We start from the raw sequence: 26,187 nt of genomic DNA on the forward strand, positions 1-26,187 counted from the left end.
GGGAGCATGGAGGAGACAGCCTAGGGAAAGGGGCTGGAGTTTAGGGGCCCAGTCTCCCCCCATCGCAAGGGGGCCTGAGGCATCCTAGCCCAGCTCTGGGTCCAGATTACATCTGTGCTGTGCTGTATCCTGGAGAGGCAATAAACTTCCTCTATTCCATCGGCTGGTGCAGTCTGTTTGTGCCATTTCGGGGTGCAGGAGACGGGGGACCCCCAACGCGCCGTCACAACACTCCATCAAGATCAACAACTATAAACTTGAAGTGATGAACAAGTTCACTTAACTGAAGTCCACTACTGCAGTCAACCTTTCATTTGAAATGGAACTCAACATCCATATCATAACAGCCAGCATAATAATGTCTAAACTAAACAAGAGATTACAGCAAAACAACAAACTGACAACACACCAAGATCTCTGTGTATTGTGCATATGTTATCTGCACACTTTTGTACTGGAGCATGGCATGGAACTTCTACTCTCAGCAAGAAATGAAGCGCAACAGCTTTCATATGAGTTACCATCACTGAATCTTTGGAATATCCTGGGGTGCATCTACACAGCATCCTTAAATTCAAAATAAGATAGACAATTTCCATAGTACAAATTGTATCTTATTTCGATTCTATTTCATAACAGCTTAGTTACACGGTGCCAAATTTCAAAACAACACACCATTTAGAGACAGGGATGACGAAATAGCATGCCCATTATTTCAAAAAATATTTTGAAATAACGGGAGGCTTGTTAAGACATAGGGTAGCTATTTTGGGATACCTCTGGTATCCTGAAATAGCTGCGCAGTGTAGACATACCCCTGGAGGGATAAGCAGTGCTCAAGCAAGCTAGTATACCCAGCATGCAAACAATCTTTAAACACAAACTCCTCTGCTGGCTTGAGCATGTGTGCTAAATGAATATGATGAGCATATCCCAAAGGACAAGCTCTATGGTGAGCTGGCATCTGGAAAAAGACCCAAAGGATTTCCAAAATTTCATTTCACGGATGTGTGCAAAAAAGAGCTCATGGACAACTGGGAAGATCACACTCAGCACCACAGCCTTTGTAAACAAGAGCTTAACAAAAGTCTCCAGAGTTACAAGAGAAAGCAGGCCAGCATAGTACAGGAGAAAAAAGTTCACAGAAGGCAAAGCTAAAACATAACAGATGTAGCAGATTTGGCTCTCTCAAGTGGGTCTCTTCAGCCATAGCCAAGGCTACCATAAAACTAGTTGAGTAAATTCTTTACCTCTCAATACTGCATATGTATTCCTTCAAGAATCAAGGATGCCTATTGCTACTGATGTGTTAAAACCTGCATGCTATAACAGCTTGGTACTGTGGCCTAACATCCAGATTAACTTTGAAACTTTCAAGCTTGAACAGCCCGGTCTGCTCTAAAATGGCAGAGACAAAGCTGAGAGGTGGGATAGACTAGATGTGCCAAAAGGAGCCCCAAGAGGGAAAAAGCCTGGAGAGAAAAGCTTATCTGGAAGGTTTCCTACAGAACTGCAAGGAGCCACAAATATGAAAAAGTAACTGAGAACCCTTGAAAGTAGTCTGCTTGTGGGAATTAACTTGAGTAAACAGACCAGAATTATAGAACGATCACTATGTTTGAGATATGGTATTGTATGACTAAAGCAACTTCAAGGACATGTTATTTTGGTTAAGACTTGAAGACTTATTTGGAGTGGGATGATACAAGAGTGTGCCTGATTACAGAAGCATTGATCTTTCAGTCTGGAACATATCACCCTACACCTGTGACATTTTCCCAATATGCAGACGTTTTAAGTGATGAGTCTTAGGCTGCACATATATTGCTGGCTAGCTGCAAGAACACACTGGAAGTATCTGACAGAGGCATACTTGCTATAGTAAAAAAGAAACACTTATGTCTAGTTCTCCAGAGCAGAGTCCTCCTCTTTATGTGCTAAACCAATGACAGAAATTTTACATTATTACATTTACAACAGCAAAATTAGATCTTGTAACCTTTTCAAGGCACTTACTGCAATGACGTCATTCCTTTTAACCATTCTTGCAATGTGAAGTAACCCATGTTTTGTGCATCCAATTTCCAAGCTAGAACAAGCATAACGACCTGTTTATAAAAGAGACAATATTAGGACGGAGTAGGACAAAAGATTTCTCAAAGTTTATAAATAGGTTGCCAAATCCTTTTATTCAGTTTAGATTAAGATTCATTCAAATGTGAGCGGAACAGGCAGGATGTTAAAACTCCTACTACAGAAAAAATATTTTTAAAAAAGGTTTACACACTGATTAAACTGCTCTTTTATTCAGAAGCACTTCTATTTTAAATTACTAGATTTCAATTGCATTCTACCTCAATTCTCAGATCACCTCACACCCTCAGTCTGCTCCTGTCCCCTACCTCCTACCCTGACCCTGAGTTGCAAGCCCTCGAGTTGAGCGAACTGGAAATGCCGCCAGTATTCGATTCTCTGGAAACAGTAGCACACTAGTGCAGTCAAACAAGCACAGACTGGTGGGAATTGCATAGTACTACAAGCATGGGATGATCAGCAGAGCAAAATTTCCAAATACACAAGGCCACTTTCTTGGAACTTTGCAAATTGCTTTCCCCCGCCCTGAAGTGCAGGGATACCTGAATGAAATCCGCTCTGATCGTGGAGAAGCATGGGACAATTGCTCTGTAGAAGCTTGCAATGCCAGACAGCTACTGGTGAGCTGGCAATCCATTCAGAGTGAAGAAATCTAAAGTGGGGGCTGCTGTGATACAAGTGGCCAAAGCAAACCCTTCTGCTATGGATAGTGACACTAGAAAATGTGGAGCACTTTGCCACAATGGGGTTCCCTAGCTGCAATGGGGTGTTAGACAGAACTCATACTCCCAGCTTGGCACCTGACCACCTTGCTAAGGAGCACATGTAAACCACAAGAGAGCTACGTCTACACTGCAGGCTTCTTGCGCAAGAACTTTTTGCGGAAGATCTCTTCCGCAAGAAGTTCTTGCGCAAAATTGCATTCACACTACCATGTGCTTTTGCGCAAGAGAGCATCCACACTGCCATGAATGCTCTTGTGCAAGAAAGCTTTGATGGCCATTCACAGAACAGCCATCAGACATGTGCTTTTCCAGTAAGGGTTTCCTGTGGTCCATCCACACATGCCTTTTTGCACAAGAGGTCTTGTGCAAAAAGGCTTATTCCTTGTAGAAAGAGGAATAACTCTTGTGCAAAAAGCCCTGTCTTCTGATAATCTACTGTACTTTTTCTTGTGCAAAAAAGCGCTTCGTAGTGTGGATGCTCCACGAGTTTTTGCGCAAAATCTCTGCAGTGCAGACGTAGCCAAGGAGTACTTCTTGGTGCTGCAAGCGCTGGCAGATCACAAGAGCCATTTCACAGAGGAATCAATGTGGAAAAGTGCGTGATGTGCACACCTTTAGAACTCCTGCCTTTTCGGAATGATGCACGGTGGAACTTGTCCCCCCCAGATTGGAAATTTAGGATCAGAGAGGGGGAAATGCCAATAATGATCATTGGCAAACCAACCTACCCCTTGCTCCCATAGCTCATGAAGCCATAGACAGGCAGCTGGAACCCCAGTAAGGAGCAGTTCAAAGAACAGGCTGAGCTAGTGCAGAATGAAAGTGGAATGTGCTTTTGGACATTAAAGGGAAGGTTTAGGAGTCTACTGACTATGTTAGATTTCAGCAAACGCAACATTCCTTTTGTGGTGACAGCCCGCTATATGCTCCATAATATTTGTGAGAGCCACAGGAAAGCTATCTGGCAGGGTGCAGGGCTGAGGCAGAGTGCCTAATCAGAGATTTTGAGCAGCCAGACACCAGGGCAATAACGAAAGCACAGAACGGGGCAGTGCAACTCAGAGGCTTTGAAAGAAAGATTTATGAATGGTCAGTTTTGAGAATCATGCACATTGCTCTCAACAAGGCGCCCCTGCATTCAGTGGGTTTACCTGTTACCCCTCTCACTACATAAAAGGGACAGAAAAGGAGTCCATTGTGGGACCCTTGGTGTGGGGGGAAAAAAAAAAATCAGACATGTGAGGACAGTCTTTTGCTTTATGATGCCCTTGAGTTCGCCCTCCTGTGTCCTACGGTCCCTGGGGGTATGTCTACACTACAAAGTTAATTCGAACTAACAGTCGTTAGTTCGAATTAACTTTCATAGGCGCTACACATACAAACCTCTAGTTCGAACTTAATTTGAACTAGCGGAGCGGTTAATTCGAACTAGGTAAACCTCATTCTACGAGGCCTAACGCCTAGTTCGAATTAAGTAGTTCGAAGTAAGGGCTGTGTAGCCACTTAATTCGAACTAGTTGGAGGCTAGCCCTTCCCAGCTTGTCCTGGTGGCCACTCTGGGCCAAGCCAGGGAAACTCTTCTGCCCCCCCTCCTGGTCCCAGAGCCCTTAAAGGGCCACGGTCTGGCTATGGTGCCCATGCAAGCCTGCCAGCACCCAGCCAGCAGACCCTGCACCTGGCACGGCATGAGCCAGCCACATGCTGTCACCCAGGCCTCCGCCTCTTCCCAGGACCAGGCTGGCAGCTCCCAAGAGCCTGCCAGGGGCTGCAAGAGGCAGGCGCCTGCCTGGTCTAGTGCAGAGATCGTGGACCTCATTCAGGTTTGGGGGGAGGCCCCCAATGTCCACAATCTCCGCTCTAGGCACAGGAAAGTGGCCATCTAGGGCAGGATAGCTGCCAGTCTGGACACCAAAGGCCACATGCGAACCCAGGAGCAGGTTTGCATGAAAATCAAGTTGGTCCAGTGAGACCCCCGACCCTGAGATTAGAACATAAGAACGGCCGTACTGGGTCAGACCAAAGGTCCATCTATCCCAGTAGCCTGTCTGCCGACAGCGACCAACACCAGCTACCCCGGAGGGGATGGACCGAAAACAATGCCCAAGCCATTTGTCTCGTGCCATCCATCTCCAGCCTTCCACAAACAGAGACCAGGGACACCATTCCTACCCCCTGGCTAATAGCACTCCATGGACCCAACCTCCATAACTTTATCTAACTTCTCTTTAAACTCTGTTATAGTTCTAGCTTTCACAGCCTCCTGCGGAAACGAGTTCCACAGGTTGACTACTTCTTTACAAAGCAAATACTTTATTAGTTTGAAGCCTGCTACCCATTCATTTCATTTGGTGTCCTCTAGTCCTTCTATTATGGGAACTAATGAAGAACTTTTCTTTATTCACCCTCTCCACACCACTCGTGATTTTATATACCTCTATCATATCCCCCCTCCGTTTCCTCTTTTCTAAGCTGAAAAGTCCCAGTCTCTTTAACCTCTCTTCAAATGGGACCTGTTCCAAACCCCTAACCGTTTTAGTTGCCCTTTCCAGAACCCTTTCCAGGGCCAAAACATCTTTTTTGAGGTGCGGAGACCACACCTGTACACAGTACTGAAGATATGGTGTACCATAGTTTTATATTTCCCCTCCTTCTTCCCCTGGCTTCCCCCCTTCCAGCTCCCTCCTCCCAGGTTTCCCCCTCCCCTCTCCAACCCTCTCTCTTTCCCTCTTCCACCTCCTTTTCCCAGTCTCGCCAGAGGTTAATTCCCCCCCCCAAGTTTTGTTAAATAAAGAGAGTTTATTTTTGAACAGACGTGTCCTTTATTTTTTACATCAGGAAGGGGGGCTAGGGACGGGTAAGTGGAAGGTGGTGAGGGAGGAATGGGGCACGAGCCTCCGATGGGGAGGACTGGGGTGGCTCTGCAGGTTCCTTGGGGTGGAAGTTCTCTTGCAGGGCCTCCTGGATCCGGACAGCCCCCACCGATTGATCCTCCCTTCCCCCCCTCCCCCCCGCCGGATGGCAGCCTGCGGCAAGTGCAGCCGGGCTGATGGCCGAGTGCTGTGATGTGCCGAGCGTAGGCACTCAGGGCACTCCAAGACAGGACTGCTTTGCTGTTCCTCATAGAGGTAGACAAGCAAGTGGGGAACCCTGAGAATTGTCTGTCCAGGGTGGGGGGGGTCAGGTCTCCTTAAGCACAGCCCTCAGCTAGCCTGAGGCAGCAGCTCCACTCTCTAAGTCCTAACCTGATGCACTTCCGGCACTGGTTCCGGCCAGCCTTAACTTCGGTTCAGGGTCCACTCAATGTGGACATGCTATTTCGAATTAGCAAAACGCTAATTCGAATTAGTTTTTAGGTCTAGATGCACTAATTCGAATTAGCTTGGTTCCAATTAACTAATTCGAATTAAGTTAGTTCGAATTAGTGCTGTAGTGTAGACATACCCTGGGAGAAGAGACTATGAAACTGGATAAGGAGAGAAAGCTGGTCCACAAGAGTTGGCGGAGCCTCTCCAGGTACATGACTGGGAAACCTACCATGCACTCCATCACACATCACGGACAAGACGACATTCTGGAGCTTCATTTGCAGTTCCCTACATGCTCTCTTTTCCTGATGCGCTGCTTGCATATTGAACCCATGACCCTATCCTTCCCAGGCTAGCGCCCTATCCCTTAGGCCCCCAGTAGCATATTTCTACACTTGATTGTGTGTCCCCTGTCCAAGTGGGTGGATTGCATTTGCTCCTTGAACATGTTTCCCTTGTCCATTTTTGCCTTTGGATTTGTGCGATGCAGACAGCTGGTGTAGCCAGGGAATGCACAGCAACCTGCCTGCTGGTCCTGCAGTAACAAAAAGTTACAAGGACACACATTACAGAAGATGCACCGCAGAACCTAAATCCTCATCTGTTCACATACACTGAAGGTCTTTCTAAAGACAATGGAGATGTGTTCTGTACAAAGCCAAAGTTATGCTTTAAAGCAGACATTTTACAGCAGGGGGAACAGCTGGACTCACATGATCTGATGGCAAGCATGGTAAGGAACTTGCCAGGACACAATCCTGTGGGTGGAAGGGGAGGGCAACAGCTCATGTGTTACCCCTACATATTCAGCACAGCCGCTTGTTGGGAGAGTGCTACCTTCTCCATTCCCACAGGAGCCTGCGAGTGGGAGACTAGGAGGGAAGGGATGGAGAGCCCAGTGGCTAAAGCCATGCTTCACTGGGGATGAGCAAATGGTAGTTAGTAGCAGAGGCAGCAGCTAAAAGCTTCCCCTTCATCCAAGTTGTCCTGCGAGATCAGTCTTCTCTGAATCACTCAGAGTGACAGGGAGCTGATGCTGACTGAATGTGGCCAGAAACTTGGTCCTTAATGCTGAAATGATGCCAGACCATTTTCTGGTGGCTTGCTGTCACATTACCGAATTGGAGGGAAGCAGCCAGATCGCTGCTGCACCCCTAGGAGGGGGTGTTGGCCCCAGAAATCTGTATGAAAGGGAGCCATGTGGGGTATTGAATGGGAGCTTGTTGTTTTCTGATCCTGTGTACACTGTTTATGTGAGTATATAATGTCTGTGTGTGTAGATCTGTAATGTGTGTGGAAACTGAAGATTTCCCTGAAGATTTCCCTGTGGTTAAGCATTGGGCAGGGCCGAGCCTGTGGAGCCTGTGGACATGCTAATTACCTGTGGAACAATGGTTCTCAATGGGCCAAAGACACACCCAAAGAATGGGGGCTGTCCTGAGAGCAGCCAGCAGGGAACACAGAGAGGCTGAGGACCAGGTGACCTGCTACATACTAGAAGAGGCCAGGAAGGAGTATAAAGAGGCCATGTGGTCAATGCCATTTGGTTCTCAACTCAGCACTTCATCCCAGAGGCAGCACTGCAGGGATTGAAGAGCCCGGAAGACCTGTGAACCCATCCTGATCGTAGGATGTGCAATAAGAACTTTTAAACCAGCAGCTGTAACATCTCTGCTAGAGCCTGCATCGAGAACTGGGAGATTCGGTGCATGTAACGTACTGTACTTTATTAATCTTACTCTCATGCTTTTCTTTCCTGTAATAATAAACCTTTAGATATAGATTCTAAAGGATTGGCCCAGCGTGATTTGTGGATGAGGTCCAGAGGGTAAATTGACCAGGGATCTGTGGCTGGTTTCTTGGAACCGGACAGAACTTGTTCGGGGTAGGTGGGATTGGGTGCTAGGACCCCCCACCTGTGTATAGGCTCAGGGCCATCTGGGGCACGGATATTGCTGGAGTGTCGGAGGGGTTTTGCTCGGGAGGCTTCAGGCAGGTTGCTGAAGCGCTCTGTGGGACTGGTTTGTGGCCTGTGTGGAGAGGTCACCAGTCGGAGGCTGTAAGTAGCCCCGGATTTGAGCAATTCGCTCTGAGCGGACGCCCTCAGCTGTGCCCAGACACGGCCCAGTCCGTCACACTTGCATAGGAAAGCGTTCTAGTGTAGAGGATGGAATAAGGCAGGCCTCCTCAGAAATCTTGTGAGAAGGATTAAAGAGTTCCTCTATGAGTGCTTTATGGAGATGTGAAGGGAGGATTCCTGCTCCATCTCCAGACATGTTAACAATTTGTTCTGGGCCCCCTGCACTATGTAGGCAAAAGAGTACACCACACATTCTTCCTAACTGCTTTAGGAGCTCATGAGCCCATTTGTAGTCCCCCCTCCCCCCCCAAAAAAAGTCAACTCATAAGAAGTGCCCTCCCCAGGATCAGTGCCTCACTGTAAGATGTCCTGGGAGTAGGGGATTGTCTCTAAGGTTATAACAAGCTCTTGGCCACATCAGTTGCCCTGCTCACTGGCTGACCAGTCTCCTCATTCTTCTCCTCCATGCTGTCTTCCATGCTACTGATCTGATGAGTGTCTTAGGAGGATCCCATGGGATCTGGCTGGAGAAGCCAGTCAGCTTACCCTCTAGGAACAAATGCAGCTGCACATAGAAGCAGCATGTTTGTGGCAATGCTCCAGACCATCTGTCTATCTCCTCTGTCTTTTAGGAGGATTGCCTCAGCTCCTTTATTTTCACATGGCACTGCCGGGCATCCCTGGCCTATCCTTTCTGCACCATGGACTTTGCGATCTTTGCACAGATATCTGTGCTTCGTTTGCTGGTTCAGAGCTTCATGAGAACAGATTCCTCTCCCCACGCATCAACGAGGTCCAAGATCTCTTTCACACTTTATGCTGGTGCTTGTCTGCACCCATAGAAACTGGAGCCCAAGGAACTTGAACTCATGGAACTCCTGGTCAGGTGCGCTGCCTGCTCTGAAGTGTGCTTACAAAGCTGTCCACACAGGAAATGAAATTCAAAATTTCCTAGGGCTTTTCCTGTTCATCTGGAGAGCAGCACAGTCTCAAGTCCTGGCCAGAGCAGACATAGCGGGGCACTGTGGGATTCCTCCCAGAGGCCAAGAACATTGACTTCTGCAACACTACGGTAAAGTGGATCATGCAAGGCTGAATTTCATATTACTTTCGTGAAAAGCAGGAATACTGAAATCAACTTGTGGCCCTTAACATCGATGGAATGGACTTGGTAGTGGGGATGAATTGTTTAGAAAAAAAAATCAACCTTATGCCACTAAATACGATCTAAACTACTAGTGTAGACCAAGCCTGAGTGAAAAATGGCACTATTTAGAATGAATATCAATGGATACAAAAAAAAAAAAAAAAAAAAAAAAAAAAACAGATTAATTCCTTAACAGCTTAATCCTATCCAAACAAAAACTCTGAACTTTTGAGATCTCTGCTATGAATTTCAGGTGTGGCAAGCAATAATACAAAACATGTCTGGTTTATGCCTGGTTTATGCCTTTCCATTAAACAATGGTTTCTTCAATTTTCCAATTCAAAAATTGTCAAACTTGAATGATAAAAGATTGATAGATACAAGACAGGCTAGTGATCTATTTTGGTGACTTACGTATTTTGGGAAAAGCAAAAACTTACATTTTCTGGTTCAACTCCGATGTCTTCACAAAATTTCTCCATGCCTTCAGGACCTACAATGTCATCAGTTCCTGTAATCAACAACATTTCACAATATTGTTGTTTAAATTAAAATTCACCACAAGCACATCACCGCTGTAAAAGAGAAGGATTCATACAGGATAAGGTGAACTTCAGTAGGATTCAATTTCCTTTAACATATCCCCTTGTAAAAGAAGTATCTGCATATTAAACTATGCTAAAAGTTTATCTCTGGCAAGGCATAAGAAGAGAGAAAGAAAATATCACTATCTTTCCATTCTTTAACTTGTACCACAGTACCTAGTAATTGCAGCAATTCTGAAAAGTAAATAAGGTACTAGAGAACAAAGACTTCTGAAACTGGTTCAGTAACAAAGTGCTGCTATACCAGGCGAACTGAATACGGAGGTTATTGGACAAATTTTAAAGTTCTCAATTAGACAATAAATATGTACAGTTGTATGAGAATACGATTTTTTTTTAAAAAGGAGAAACTATAGATGGCTAACAAATGTGTTATACTACTATAGGACTGTTCTCCCCCAGAATCTAATGCACAATGTACTTGTTTTTATCAACTATAACTACCTTCTGAGTCATTTAAAAAAAATCTGAAGTAGGACCCTCATGTCCATTTTTATTTACACTGCATCAATACCATATTGTACCACATTATGGAGAGTTCACCCATATTAAAAATCCTGCAAAAGTCTGCAAAATAATTGCTATACGAACAGGCTTTAGAAAATATAACAGCAAGAAGAGCAATCAAATCAAGATTACTTCAGAATCTCTGCAATTTGCTCTATGACAACTGTCAGAAGTATATATTATAATAATAACAAAATAATAATAATAATAAAGCTTAGAAAAAGAAACCCCATGGTTTTATCATGAGAACTGTGGCTGATCCCTCACTTTTGAGTTAGTCAGTCTTCTATCAGGCTTAAATATTCCGTGTTCAATTTAGAAGTAAGAGTTTTTTTTAACTGTACATGTTTCCCACCTTTATTTCCTTATCTTTCCATTATTCTCCCCTTCAGCCACTCAAAACAAAGGTTAAATATGATTTCTGTCATTTTATAAGGGAAAGTCACATTGGGGGGAAATGTAGCATCAACAGTGAGTTTGGGTAAAAGAAAAAAAAATCTATGAAGTGAACATACAAGATCCTCATTTGAAAATGTGTTTTCTAGGAATGTTGTAACACCATTCTGAACAGAACTACACTCCCTTCTCCCTGCCTCCTTCGCACCTTTGCAGATGCAGCAAATGGAAAACCAAAGATTTTTAACACGCTACCATCCTCTCGTCCTTCTTTCTTGTCAAGAATGAATTATTTTAATAGTCAGAACAAAGGCAGGAAATCCATACAGCCACAAATAAAGGCAAGGAATCTGGCAATAAGGTGTCTCCCTTTCTCTCAACCTTGCCCTTCTCTTCTCCCAAAGTGCCAGATACAAAGACCTCTGACTAGTTTGGTTCATATTAATCATTATTTGCTTTAACAGCATTATCAACAAAAATTAAGGGGTAATTTATTAGATGTTCAGACGCCACAAAGGACTATAAAGGAGAACATTTAATATCATGCATCCAAACCAGCAGCCACCCACCCACCCACCCCCTAAAGTTGTAAGCATGTTTTCAGATTCACTAGCCATGGTCCTATTTCTCTGACTACCACGTATTCAGTTTTCTCCTTAACAGTTCCTTACAGTACTACAAATACTACAAGATTTTTTTTCTCCCATTTCAAATAGGACAACTGTGTGTGTACCACTCTAGAAAAAGAATCTGTATGTTGTCAAAGAATGCAGTATGTCATAAAAGGTGGTCCCAGAACAAATGGCTAAAATTAAGTCCTATTCAATATACAATAGCGAGAACAAGACTAAAATATACCCCCATACTTAATTTGATGAAGTGGGTCTTACCCATGAAAGCTCACTATTATATATTTGTTAGTCTCTAAGGCAGGGATGGCCAACCCACGGCTCTCGAGCCACATGCGGATCTTTGATTTAAAAAAAAAAAAAAAATGCAGCTCCTGCTGTTTCTGAGACACACGCCCGGACTGCTCACGGCCGGCTGCTCAGCGCACAGTGTCCCAGCACCTACACACAGCCGGCCACCAAGCACATGGCATCCTTGCACCTGGAGAGAGAAGCACGTGGCAGCGGCAGCTTCGGGACCCAGGCATTAGGTTACAGCTGGGGGGAGGGAAGGGGGGGAGAGGAAGGACTGGGTTAGAGTGGAGGGGGTTGCTTAGCTCTGGGAAGGGGGATGGATTAGAGAAGGGGGGGTGGGGGGCTGGGAGTACCTGGCTCTGGGAGAGAGGGGGCATTGGGTTAGAGCGGGGGTGGGGGTGGAGACTGAAGCACCTTAAACACAAAAGTCTTTGTGGATGCATAAGGCAGCCAACACAGATGTCATATTTAAATTCCTGAGCAAAAAAAAGGATCAGCATGTACCTGGTTTACACTGTGTTTCTTTAAGGAAAATTCAAAGGCTATTTCGGGAGTGGCCAACCCACAGCTCTTTGAATAAAAAAAAAATCGTGGCTCCTGCTGCTGCTTCTGAGCTGCGCACCCAGACTGCTCAGGCCAGCCGCTCCGTGCACGGTGCCCCAGTGCCTGCTCATGGCTGGCTGCTCTGCACATGGCATCCCAGCGCCTGGAGGAAGTAGTGTGTGGCGGCAATGGCTCCAGGACCCAGGCTTTAGGTTAGAGCCGTGTGTGTGTGTGCGCGCATGTGCCTGTCTCTGGAGGAAGGGAGAGGAATTGGTTTAGAGTGGAAGAGGAGTGTGTGCTTGGTTCTGGAGGAGTGGAGGGGGATTAGGTTAGAGCGGGGGGAGGGGACTGGGAGTGACTGGCTCTGGAGGAGGGGAAGAGCCCTGGGTTGGGAGGAGGAGGGGGAAGAGCTGAAGCACCTTAAACTCAAGGTCTTTGTGGATAATACATGGCTCTTCTCACTCTATCCACCACTGTTTTGGCTCTTCGTCTCTACCTGGTTGGCCACCTCTAAAGGTGCCACAGGACTACTCATTTTTAAAGTTACAGACCAACACAGCTACCCTCCGAGACAATTCAAAGGAAAGACTCGTTCAGGAAATGTGATCTCAGGAATCTGTTCCCTTCTCTGTTTATAACTAGAACCAAATGTAGAAGTTAACAACTAAATATGGCTAACCTCCTTCCCCTTTTAAAACCGGGCCTAGGTCATGAGGTGTCTTCACTTCTCAGTTATAAGGGATCATAGCTCAAACCAGTGAGTTAATCAGTCTTCAGATGGAAACAATTTAGTGTATAGATATTAGAAATAAATTGTATAGATTTGATTAATGAACAGTTACTAGTTTATTTTAATTGTGTGTAACTTAAAACCAAAATAGTGTGAAAATATTATCTGCATTTGAAATATTTCTTGTTTGGGAAAAATACTGCCTCTGGTGTGCTAATTCTTTTTTCAGACAAGCACAGGCACAGGCACATCTTGAAGTCCTTTGGATTCTCTGTTTATAAACAGGTTATTTAAGGATTCTTTTTTAAATTTTTTGCTTTACCAAACAACCTCTGTATTCAGACTGAAATTTATAGGGGAAAAAACCATCTCATTAAATGATGCCTTTAAATTTCAAATACAAGTTTAGACAGCTGTCAGGATTCAGTGTTGGTACATATCAACTTACCTGCATACTCATAGAACCATTCTAAGCACCTCTTACTTGAAAAAACTTCTTCCTCTGTCTTTATTCTAGTTGAATCATATTTTCTATACATGCTAAAAATGGAGAAAATAATAATTATATTTTAAAAAATGGCTTTGTAATCAAGACACAATTAGCCAGTACAAATGGCAATATCATTTTCCCAATATGGATAGTTTAATCTTGGAGCTTCTGTTTCTCAGGCTTTATTCATTTCATTTGTGGGGGGAGTATTTTTGGAAATTTTTGAGCTTTCTGTAGATATAAAAATGGTGTATACTGTAATGAGTAATGTGTGTGTGTACACACACACACACACACACACACAATAATATATACTGTAAGGAATAATCTCTTTGTAACGTTAGTGTGCTGAAGAACGCAATACTGAAGAAGCAGCACTACATGAAAGCATACTATGGAAGTTTTAATGAACATCAATAAAGGCTAAACAGATTTGTTAATGCACAACATACAAATGCACTTTAAAAATCACACTCCTTTAGTCTGCGTTACTGATCTATGGAGACAAGCCCTTGGATACACATAACGTAACCATCTCCAGGTTCACTGCATCAACACCAGTTTATTTTCTTTTATTTTCTCTTCTTTTCCAGCATCAGGGATTTTATTGGTGTTTAGGTAAAATCCAAAGCCCTGCTTAATCTTAAGCATTTTAATCAATATCTTGCACCTTTACACAACTATTGGTAATGGAGTAAGCAACAAAACTAAATACTAGAAATATCAAATATACAAATTAGGGACGTAAGCAGGTAACTGAGTATACAATTAACCAATAAGCCTAGGCTTAATCTTCTCAACTACTAGCATCCCCTCCCCTTTGCTGCCTTTGTATCAGAGGCAACAAGGGGTGGCAGGAAGCAGGAGCCAGTGCTGGAGACAGCCAGCAGATCACCAGCAGATCACCAGCTCTGCACTGCCACCTGCCCCCCCCCCCCCCCATCCCCATGCTGCTGCCTCTTTCCACGGGGCGCGCAAACCCCATGCAGACAGGGGCTGCTGCCACCCCATGCTGCTGCCTCAATATCAGAGACACCAGCACAGGACAGCAGGCAGTTGATCTACTCCCGGAACTAAGTCAGAAGCAGAAGAGTGATGTGCACTGGGTCCAGGCTGCTATGGACAGAGGCTGCTTCATGGTAGTAGCCCCTGACCACAGGGGAGCCCAGCTGTGTCAACAGGGAGCTGGGACCCTCTACCGACAGCAGCTGCTGCTGGGGACCAGCCTTTGACCATGGTGCGTCCAAGCTCACCACAGACAGAGGCTGTTCCACAGGATGTGGGCAGCCTCTGTGGGTGGAGAGCTCGGACTCCCTGCGGACAGGGGCTGCTGCTGGACCATTCTCTGTCTGCAGCCAGCCCAGACCACTGTGGACAGAGGCTGCTTTATAGCAGCCTCCCCCTCTCCCCGCAGCAGCTTCTGTCTGTGGGGAACTTGGACCTCCCGCAGACAGGGGCTGCTGCCACCCCATGCTGCTGCCTCTGGGGTAGCTGGCAGTCGGTCTGCACGGGAAGCCGGTTTTTAAACTGGCTCCCCTTGCGGACTGTCTCCCGCCTGGCATGCCAAGCTGCTGCCTCTGATACAGAGCCAGTTTAAAAACCAGCTTCCCATGCAGACTGACTGCCAGCTACCCCACACTGCTGCCTCTAGTACAGAGGCAGCAGCCCAGGATGGCAGGGGGCTGCCCAGGAATGGGGCCCGATTGCACTAGCTGTAGGCCCCACCCCCAGGAACTATAGAATAGTTGAATAACGGCTAAGAATTCATGCATTACCCAACATCTAACATCCCTAGTACAAATAAAGTTTCTTTCAAAGCTTGGAACTTTTTCAACAACTTTGACTGGATGGCTAAAGGAACTGTAACAAGAACTTCAAACCTTAACCTATAGATCACTGGTTTAAAATCCAACTTAGGTTGATAACCACCAAAAACCCCTGAAGTGTGACCAAATGCCATGTGAGTTTGTTAAAGGGCTTTCCCTTCATCCCCTCCCCCAGTTCTGGTAATGAAGATAGAAAGCAGAAGATCAGATGTGCAGTGCAAGGCGGTGTTTGTTGGGGTTACTTTAAGAATGCATATCCATAATTCTATACACTGGTAGAGTCTGCTTCCCATTGTTTCATTCCCAGATCTGCTGTCCAACCCGTTGCTTATCTCCCTGTTTCCCTATTGCCCCTACTCCTCCTTAGTAGGTCCAAATATATATACCCGCTATACATACTCCTGGGTACTGCTCCTTACAACTTATAGTCATGGTTCATTTTGAAGGGTAATGAGTCTTCATCCCACCTCTTTTGTACCCATAGAAAGGGTAAAGAGTGGGATTGTGTGCTGGCCAAGGCCAGGCTTTTCTTCATCACTTAGTGTGTTTTATGCCTCCTCCTCCACCCTCTTTGCCCCTCCAAACTGGTTGCTTGACCTTGGCTTGATAGGGGAGCCACGCAGCCAGACTATACCAATTCCTCCAATTGATGCCAGTAAAATGTGGATTAAGAACCCATTTACTACTGACACCGAAAATGAAGTAATACTACAACTGAGTGCATCAGAAGTGGATTCATTAACTGAACTTTCCTGTGACTCTGCCTTAAAAGAGAACTTTTGATAAAACCCTCCTTGATTGATTTTTGGTTGAGCGGTAGAAACGAATATTCACATTTATCTGAGAAAGCAGTCAAGTTCTTAATGCCTTTCGTCACGACATACAAGTGTGAATCTAGTTTCTCATCTTTGGTTTTCTTCAAAAAAAAAAAAAAAAAAAAAAATAGATTCAATGTTGAACCAGACTTGAGGATAAAACGTTCTTCTTTTGCTCCTGACAAAGTTGCTATGTGATGCAAAACAACATCACCCTTCCCATTTGTTCTCTTTTTAGTTATTTAAAAGTTATAAACTTATATTCAACCCATTCAATTATAAATAAAAAAGCTTTACAACTGTTAAAATTCTACTGGTTAAATTGTAATTAAGATTTGTGTTATGTACTGTTATTATTGTAACTAAATAATACAGTTAAAATGTATTCATTTTTCATTCTTTTTCTTAATATGCATTTATATTTTGGGGCTGCAAAAAACAGTACTAAAAAAATGGATTCCAACTTAAGTAAAAAGTTTGGGAAACCCTGGTCTAGCCGGCTTTCTATCCATCTTACAGTCCAATCCATATTCCCGTAACTTTCTGGCAAGAATATTGTGGGTGACCGTATCAAAAGTTTTGCTAAAGCTGGCACTGAAGGCTTCGGGAGGACCAGAAACTTATTTGCATATTCATCATTTGCTTAATGAATATGCAAATATGTAAATGAATGTTACCAGTCCTCCAAAAGCTCGTGAATGGATTTACTGGTCCCCGTCTCAAAAAGTTTGGGAACCCTTGCCCTAGGGTAGATGTTGCATAGGCCAGCAGAAGGAGAAATTCTGCTGACATAGCTGTACCACATCCCTTAATGTAATTAGCTAAACCAATACAAGCACTCTCCTGTTCGAATCATTGCACCTACACCAGAGATTTAGCTGACAACTATGCCAGAAGGGCCGCATTTCCCCTCCCCCCCCCCCCCCCACACACACCCTAACCAAAACATCAATGCCAGCAGACCTCTGTAGTACAGACTAGACCTAAAAACACCTACCTGTCTGATAGTGTAAAAAGGAGAGAAGAGGCTTTTCTTAAGGTTGTGCTTTCAAGACTAAGTCTGATGCAGCTTTTAACCATCTCATCAAGTCTGTTGATGTGTGGAAGAAGCCATATGCATTACTGAGGAAGACATCTGAGCATCTCATATCTTGGGCTCTTTTTAGCATGATATTCCATAATACAGATGGTAAGATGATGCTTATTGTGTCTGGGATGTAGCTGGGGATGGTACTGTTTGCATTACACAGAAAGGGTGTAAATCCCTAGAACACAGAAGACATCTTTGAAGGCCTTCAGCATGTGCATGCCACAGTCTTCTCCCTAAACATCTGAGTCCTCAGAAGGCAAGTCTTGAATCATGAACTGCACTTCCCCTGGATATCCAAAATTTGGAATCACAATGCATTGAGCATAGTCACTGCAGTAGCTATAGCCCTGTCTAAAATGCCAGAAAGATAGTCTTAATTATAGCCTTAAGCTATTCTCTGGGACATGAAGAGCAGACACCAGTCATATTTGGCCAGCAGCAGCAAAGTGAAATACAATTTCCTCCCAAATGTGCTGAGGTATACTTTTGAACAAAAGTACACAGAAGGACAATCTCATCTTTTCTTGTATGGCTGATACAACTCAAAATCCTAGGTTGGGATGATTGTAGAAGCTCTCAAACTCCATATGGGGTAGGGTAGCCTGTAATGGGGTAGCACTTGCACTCAGCCAGATGGGGGGCCTTGTAGGAGGCAAGTGCCTGCACTGCTTCAATTTAATCAGCCTTTTAGGCTCCTCAACCCTTTAGCCGAATCACACTCCTGTGTGAATCAAAGTCCTTCCAGGGTACACGTTTACAAGGGCTCATCTGATGCCCTCTATATGATATCTGAGTCTACCTCAGACTCAGATGGAGAATGGTGCCTCCAGGGCTTCCCTTCCTGGAGACAGTGTCAGAGCCCTGAGGTAAGGGTGAGATCACAGCTAGTCCTGCCATGCTTTTTAACCTTGTGGGACTGGCCTCAGGATAGATGCTCTAAAGAAACTCTTAAGATCAGGGTTTGTACAAAATTCTCGAACATATTCTTCAGCTCAGAAACCCATACTGTAAAGCCTGCCTAGAGAAATTTCATCAACTTTAAGAGCTATTAAAGTTGATTTTGGTACTCCTGCTTTTCACAAGGATTAACTCAAAATTCAACATGGCATGGTCAAATTCACAGCAATGCAGACCCAGTAGAGAAAGTCAAGGTTTTTGGCCTCCAGAAGGCCTCCCACAGTTCCCTGCTCTGACTGCTCTGCCTAGAACTTTTACCTCTACAGTTATCCAGGTAAACAGAAAAAGCATCAGAAAAGTTTGAATTTCATTTCCTGTGTGGCCAGCATTGAGAGCACACCTCAAAACGTAGCACACCTCAGCAGCACACGTGGTCATGACTTCAAGTCCCATGAGTTCCAGTTCCCTGGGGCACAAAAGAGCACCAGTATGAACGTGCAGGAGATCCTGGACCTCATCGAGCAAGAGAATGGGTTCATTTCTTCATGCGAGATCCAAAACAGCAAAAGAAACGCTGATATAGCAAAATGCCTGGTGCAAATAGGATACTCCAGAGATGCCCAGCTAAAATGAAGGAGCTTGAGGAGTCCTACCACAAGGCAAAGGAGGCAAACAGATGGTCTGGTGCATTGCCACAAACATGCCATTTCTATAACCAACTGCATATGATTCTAGTGGGGGGACCCAACTAGCTTCCAACACCAGACTGTGGAGTCCACCCAAGACATTCAGGGGAGTAGCGTGCTGGTGGAGGGACTGGAGAAAGAGGACAAAGAGAATGGCCAGCTGGAGAGAGCCAAGAACTTTTCATCACTTTGGAGCCAATCCACTCCCTCCCAGAATGCCTCAAAGTCAGGCACTAATCCAGGGAGGGCACTTAAGGAAAAAATGGTGAACTTTCCAGACTACAAGCAGATTAAGGCAATTGGATGTGATACATGTCGTGCTCTGTGCCTGAACAGCATGGGGGGCCCAGAACAGCTTGTTAGTGTGTCTGGAGGTGGAGCAGGAATCCTCTCTGCAGATCTCCATGAAGCTCTCAGATAGGAACTCTTTGATCCTTCTCACAAGGCTTCTGTGGAAGCCAGCCTTATTCCTTCCTCCACAAGAGTACACCTTTCTACACCAAGCCAGCAGTAAGTTGTCTGGTATCATTGCAGCACAAAGTATTGCAGCATAAGGTCCAGGTTTCTGGCCATAATCAGTCAGCATCAGCTCCCTATCACTGTGTGATTCAGATAAGACTTCTCTCTCCTGGCAACCTGGACAAAGAAGGGGAAGCTATTCTGCTACTAGCATGGTTTCAGCCTTTGGCACCCCCTCCCTTCCTCCTGTCTTGCCACTTCCAGATTCCTGGGGGATGGGAAAGTAGCACTCTGCTGGAAGCAAAGTGTAGCTGGCACAGAGGAGGGAAGCCACATGGGCCACCACCCTTCCCTTTGGCATGACCATACCCTGTCCCTCTTTCCACTTGCATGATCATACTCTGGCAGGTCCCTCACCATGCCTGCCTCCAAACCACGAGTTCAGATGTTCTGTTGAGAACTCTGTTATGTACCCGCTGTACATAGGCCACTTTAAAGCATAACTTTGGCCTTGCACAGAACACATCTCCACTGTCTTTAGGGGGACCTTTGCTGTATGTTAACATATTAGATTTTAGGCTCCACAATGCATCTCCTGTAATGTGTGCCCTTGTAACTTTTCTATCCTTGCAGTCTTCCCTAAATAAAAGTTCATGATCTCTGAATGACAGTCTCTTTAATGCTTGTATTGCACAGGAGAGGGATTGCAAGCAAACACACTGAAAACAGACACACCTCATTGAGAGCAACATGCATGACTCTCAAAATTGGCCATTCAAAAGTTTCTTTCAAAGCCTCTCTGAGTTACATTTCCCCACACTGTACTCTCCTTATCGCCCTGGTGTCTGGCTCCTCAATATGTCTGGTTAGGTTCTCTGCCTCCCCCCCCACCCCCACCATGCAGATAATTTTCTGCCTGGCTCTCAAATATTATGGAGCACACATCAGGCTGTCACCACAAAGGGAATGTTGCGTTCGCTGAGGTCTAACAGTCAGCTGACTCCAAAACCTTCCCTTTAATGTCCAAAAGCACATTCTATCTTCATTCTGCACTTGCTCAGCCTATATTTGGGGGTCCTTACTGGGGGTCCAGGCTGCCTGCGTATGGCTTTGTGAGCCATGGGAGCAAAGGGTAGGCTGGATTGCCAAGGATCACTATGGCATTTCCACCTCTGATTCTAATTTTTCAGTCTGGGAAAAAAGTTTCAGCATGCATCTTTCTGAAAGTGCAAGAGTTCCTAAAAGATGAGTGCATCATGCACCTTTGCCAATCATTCCACGTTGATGTCAGTAAAATGGCTCGTGATCCACCAGTGCCTGCAGTACCATAGAGAAGTATCCCTTGGCAAGGTAGTCAGTTGGGGATATGCATTCTGTCACCCCATAGCAATTAGGAAACCTCATTATGGCAAAGCCATCCACTATAGTATGTGTTTCCCAGAGTCACTACCATCTGTAGTAGAAAGGTGTGGATTGCCTTGGCTACTTATATAAAACCAACAGACCCCACTGTAGACGTCCCTGCACTGAATTGATTCCCAACTGACTGGTAGCTGTCTGGCATTGCAAGCTTCCACAGCGCAATTGCCACACACTTCTCCATAGTTGTAGCATTTCTCATTTGCTTCAGGGCAGGAGAAAGTCATTTGCAAATTTCCATGAAAGTGGTCTTGTATATTTGGAAATTTTGCAGCTACTGCTGATCATCCCATACTTGTAGTACTATGCAGTCCCACCAATATGTGCTTGTCTGATGGCACCAGAACCCATGTTCCACTGTTTCCAGAAGATCGAATGCTGGCTGTGTTTCCGATTGTTCAACACAAGAGCATGCCTGTACAGAGTGCCCATGGTACCCCGAGATGGAGGAGATTCCTCCTCGTTTTTTTCCCCGGATGGAGTGATGGGCTTATGCTTTTAAAATACTGCACCATTAGGTGTATCAAAGGAGACATCAACATCAGAATGGCTTGATGAAAAATAGGATGCACAAGGGGGGTTCTATGGTCATACTGCTATGGCGTCTGCACGAGTAACTACAGCCAAAGGGGCAGGAAAAGACTGTTTCCTGTTGATCTCAAGCAAGGGGGCGGTGGAAAGAGTAGCTGAGTGCATTACGGGACACTGACAACATGAACCCATAACCACCTGCTCCACAGTTTCGGTCCCAGTGGGAGCATGGCCCAGAATGCAAAGTGGCCCAGGCACTGTGGGATAGCTACCCACAGTGCACTGCTCTCAAAGTCTATGGCAGTCTCCCTAATGAGGATACGCTACTTCAAACTACGTTGATTTCTTACAGGCACAGTGGGGACATGAACCTTCAACTTTACAAAGTCAGGTGACCAGAAATCAATCTTAATAGATTCAACCTTATCTCCTAGTGTAGGCATAACCTCAGGTATGGAGGTATGCCTAAGCCATTCACTACTGTGGGGGCAGATAAAACTGGAAGCAACTTCAAGGAGTGGGACATTCCTCTGCTGCCAGAGGATAACAGATCTGATTCTATAACAAAGCTAAAAAACACACTAAAATAATAACAGCATTAAAAGAGTACTAGTTACACATAAATAAGGAGAAATTGTTTACAATGAAAACCCTTACAATTACAATTGTAGTATATTTTTAACTTTACTAGGGATGTAAATTTTTGATTAATTAGCTAATCAAATAGTCAATGTAATCTGCATCAACTATTCGATTAGTCGATAACAGCTCCAATGCTATAGCTACACTTCAAAGGTGACAGCGCTGCAGGAAACACGGGGCCAGCAGGGGACTCAAGGAGTCCCCAGCTGACCCTGGGCTCCATGCAGTGCTGCTGCTTTGAAACGCCATAGAATCATAGAATACTAGGACTGGAAGAGACCTCGAGAGATCACAGAGTCCAGTCCCCTGCCCTCATGGCAGGACCAAATACTGTCCAGACCATCCCTGATAAGACATTTATCTAACCTACTCTTAAATATCTCCACAGATGGAGATTCTACAACCTCCCTGGGCAATTTATTCGTGTTTGACTACTCTGACTATTAGGAACTTTTTCCTAATGTCCAACCTAAACCTCCCTTCCTGCAGTTTAAGCCCATTGCTTCTCGTACTATCCCCAGAAGCCAAAATGAACAAGTTTTCGACCTCCTCCTTATAACACCCTTTTAGATGATATCTAAAAACTGCTATCATGTCCCCCTCAATCGTCTTTTCTAAACTAAACAAACCTAATTCCTTCATTCTTCCCTCATAGGTCATGTTCTCTAGATCTTTAGTCATTCTTGTTACTCTTTTCTGGACCCTCTCCAATTTCTCCACATCTTTCTTGATATGCAGTGCCCAGAACCGAACACAATACTCCAATTGAGGCCTAACCAGCACAGAGTAGAGTGGAAGAATGACTTCTCGTGTCTTGCTTACAACACACCTGTTAATACATCCCAGACTCATGTTTGCTTTCTTTGCAACAGCATCACACTGCTGACTCATATTCAACTTGTGGTCCACTATAACCTCTAGATCCCTTTCTCCCATACTCCTTCCCAGACAGTCGCTTTCCATTCTGTATGTACGAAAGTGATTGTTCCTTCCTACGTGGAGCACTTTGCATTTGTCTTTATTAAACTTCATCCTGTTTACCTCAGACCATTTCTCCAATTTGTCCAGATCATTTTGAATTATGACCCTATCCTCCAGATTAGTCGCAACCCCTCCCAGCTTGGTATCATCTGCAAACTTAATAAGCGTATTTTCTATACCAATATCTAAAGTGTTGTTGAAGATATTGAACAGAGCCGGTCCCAAAACAGACCCCTGCGGAATCCCACTTGTTATGCCTTTCCAGCAGGCTTGTGAACCATTAATAACTACTCTGAGTATGGTTATCCAGCCAGTTATGCACCCATCTTATATTAGCCCCATCTAAGTTGTATTTACCTAGTTTATGGATAAGAATATCATACGAGACCGTATCAAACACCTTACTAAAGTCTAGGTATACCACATCCACCGCTTCTCCCTTATCCACAAGGCTCGTTATCCTATCAAAGAAAGCTATCAGATTGGTTTGACACGATTTGTTCTTTACAAATCCATCCTGGCTGTTCCCTATAACCTTGCCACTTTCCAAGTGTTTACAGATGATTTCTTTAATTCCTTGTTCCATTATCTTCCCTGGCACAGAAGTTAAACTAACTGGTCTGTAGTTTCCTGGGTTGTTCTTGTTTCCCTTTTTATAGATGGGCACTATATTTGCCCCTTTTCCAGTCTTCTGGAATCTCTCCTGTTTCCCATGATTTTCCAAAGATGATAGCTAGAGGCTCAGATACCTCTCCTCTATCTGTTCCTTGAGTATTCTAGGATGCATTTCATCAGGCCCTGGTGACTTGCAGGCATCTAACTTTTCTAGGTGATTTTTGACTTGTTCTTTTTTTAATTTTACCTTCTAAAACTACCCACTTCCCACTAGCATTCACTATGTTAGGCATTCCTACAGACCTTTCGGTGAAGAGCCATGGGGAGCTAAGGGCCAGCTGGGGACTTCCATCTGGCCCCAGGATGCACGCAGCATTTCAAATCAGCAGACCCCGGGCTCTACGCAGCACTGCCGCTTTGAAGCACTCCCTCCTCTTCTCCCACCTTGCTGTCTGAGGGAGTGCAGGGGGAATCGTCATTCACATCCCCATTCTTTATTTGCATATCTCTCTCACACACACACACACACACACACACACACACTAACAGAAAAATGTTAGAAATGTAAATCAGCTTTTCACCATTTGTATACAATTTGAACATGTCCTTTGCTAAAACATTGAAACAGTACATGAGATTCAGGAAGCAGTGCTGTCTGTAAACAAGGGGCTGATTTTAGTGCAAACATTTTTATTGAGTTTGTTAAAAAAGCATTGTGTCTGGTCTCACTTCATTCTATACGTGTGTGTACATTTGCCACTTTCTTGTAGTTATGTTGTAATATTTATTTTGCACCTTGATTCACTTTTTACTTACATTTCTGAAAAACAGTACAAAACTATTTAAGACAGACACGTATATTGCTTTGTCAGTTTGTTCTATACTGCATAGCCAATACAGAAAAGGGGAGCTAGAGACTTTTCCTTTCATCAGCACCAGATTTTAATAAGTTCCAAGTCAGTTACCCTTATGCAACCCTATTAAACACGAAGTTGCACAGACATAATTAGGGACCTAATTTGTCGTAGAGAACTTTTATTACTAGTGACAGTGAACAAAAGTGGGAGGAGCCTACACTGAATAAGACATTATAATAAAATTCCAGGCTGGCAATTAGTAAAAAGATTTTTTTACATTTGAGATTTATTATAAGTACATTTGCTTTTTGAGCCACTTATTATACACTGGAGCAACATAGCACAAGCCCTACTGTCTAGCTACTGTGCACACATGCCCTTAAGAGTTCCTAGTTTAAGCAAGCAAGACATTTTTCCAGCTCGGAAACTGGAGCACAGAAATTAAGTTACCGTTTCCAATGTCACACAAGAAGTCTAAAAAACAGGACTGTCATAATTACAAAGCCATCCTACCTTACTGAGGCACAAAAGCCCACATTTAGTGCCCATTTTACCATTTCATAAGTGGATGATCACCTCAGCTATTCATTAAGAACGTTTTATCATTTATCATTATCATTTAACATTAAGATGACATACCCATCATGTCTACTTTTCTTAGCAGATAAATCATCTCCTGCTGCAGGTCTCCTCTTTTTCCTTGGAGGCATCACTTTGCTAAAGCAGTCTGAAGAACTGCAAGATCGGAGACTTCCTAGGGGAGAGAATTAAAAACAAGGACAAGGAATAAAAGTAGTTAATAGGATTGTAAAGCATGCGCATTTGTGTCTCATTTTTTGAGACAGGTGAATTGGCTTGAATAAAAAAAATTGAGACTTCAGAGTTAAACAAAATTCTCCCAACTCCTTTCAAAATGCCACCCATTTTTACATGCCACTACTGCCTGATTTCTGGGAAGACTGAAAGCACTGAAAAACATTACAGAAACAAAGAGCAATCTCTTGTATTATTTTCAATCTGCACAGTATAAATTAGGGCTACAAGCTTAAGAAAATCTGCTTTAGAACCCTGGGAAACATTTTCAATTTTATTAAAACCAGAACTTGAGGTTTTGCCTTTCACTTGTCATAATAAAGGGATAGCCCAGTGATTAAAGCACAATACTTCTCAGACACCCTTATCTGATTTCTTAATTGAATTTCCTGTTCTCTGTCCCAAGAAGAACAGGAAGTACTCTACAGCAGTGGTTCTCAAAGTGCTATCTATGGCCGCCTCACAGGTGATGTGGCTTAAGCTCAACTCCTCCTCCCCAATGCAGCAGAGCGCCCACACTGCCACTCCAGCCTTGTAGTTGCCATGCTGCTGTGAGGGTGGAGCACCAGCTCCGGCTTCATACTTGGAGGGCACAAGGGGCAGGGAGAGTGAAGGAAGTCCCAACCTTCCCCACCACACCTGGCTCATGGAGAGAGACAGAGCAAGTGGCTCCAGTGGGGAGAGGGTGCGTAGAGAGAGCAGCAGTGCATGGAGCCACTTGCTCTGTCTCTCTCCATGAGCCAGGTATGGTGGGGAAGGTCAGAGATTCCTTCAACTCCACCGCTGCCTTGCACCCTACAAGCAGAAAGCCAGAGCTAGTGCTGCGGCCTTGCAGCTGCACGACAACCACGAGGCTGGTTCCCAACTGCATTGTGTGGGGGCTGAGCTCACCCCCCATCCTGCTGGTGGAATGGTTGACATGCTGCCCAGCAACAACGTTTTAAATAAATATATAGAGGTGAGAAATAACAGACCTCAACCCTATTGTCCTTCTGCAAATTTTTGTAATCA

General features: G+C 44.5%; 1 protein-coding gene across 4 annotated transcripts in view; it reads right to left on the reverse strand.

Annotated features, from left to right (window-relative positions):
- Positions 1-26,187, reverse strand: part of DCUN1D4 (defective in cullin neddylation 1 domain containing 4) — a 57,675-nt gene that overhangs the window by 12,470 nt on the left and 19,018 nt on the right. For all 4 annotated transcript variants that reach the window (XM_025179927.2, XM_075930443.1, XM_075930444.1 and 1 more), the window contains 4 exons: positions 25,003-25,117; positions 13,504-13,595; positions 9,792-9,862; positions 2,017-2,108 (listed from right to left, as the gene is read on the reverse strand). In XM_025179927.2, the coding sequence (XP_025035712.2) occupies positions 2,017-2,108; positions 9,792-9,862; positions 13,504-13,595; positions 25,003-25,117 (370 nt within the window). The remainder of the gene's footprint in view (positions 1-2,016; positions 2,109-9,791; positions 9,863-13,503; positions 13,596-25,002; positions 25,118-26,187) is intronic.

The sequence above is a fragment of the Pelodiscus sinensis genome, chromosome 5 (genome assembly GCF_049634645.1).
Source record: "Pelodiscus sinensis isolate JC-2024 chromosome 5, ASM4963464v1, whole genome shotgun sequence".
In the NCBI taxonomy this organism is placed as follows: domain Eukaryota; kingdom Metazoa; phylum Chordata; order Testudines; family Trionychidae; genus Pelodiscus; species Pelodiscus sinensis.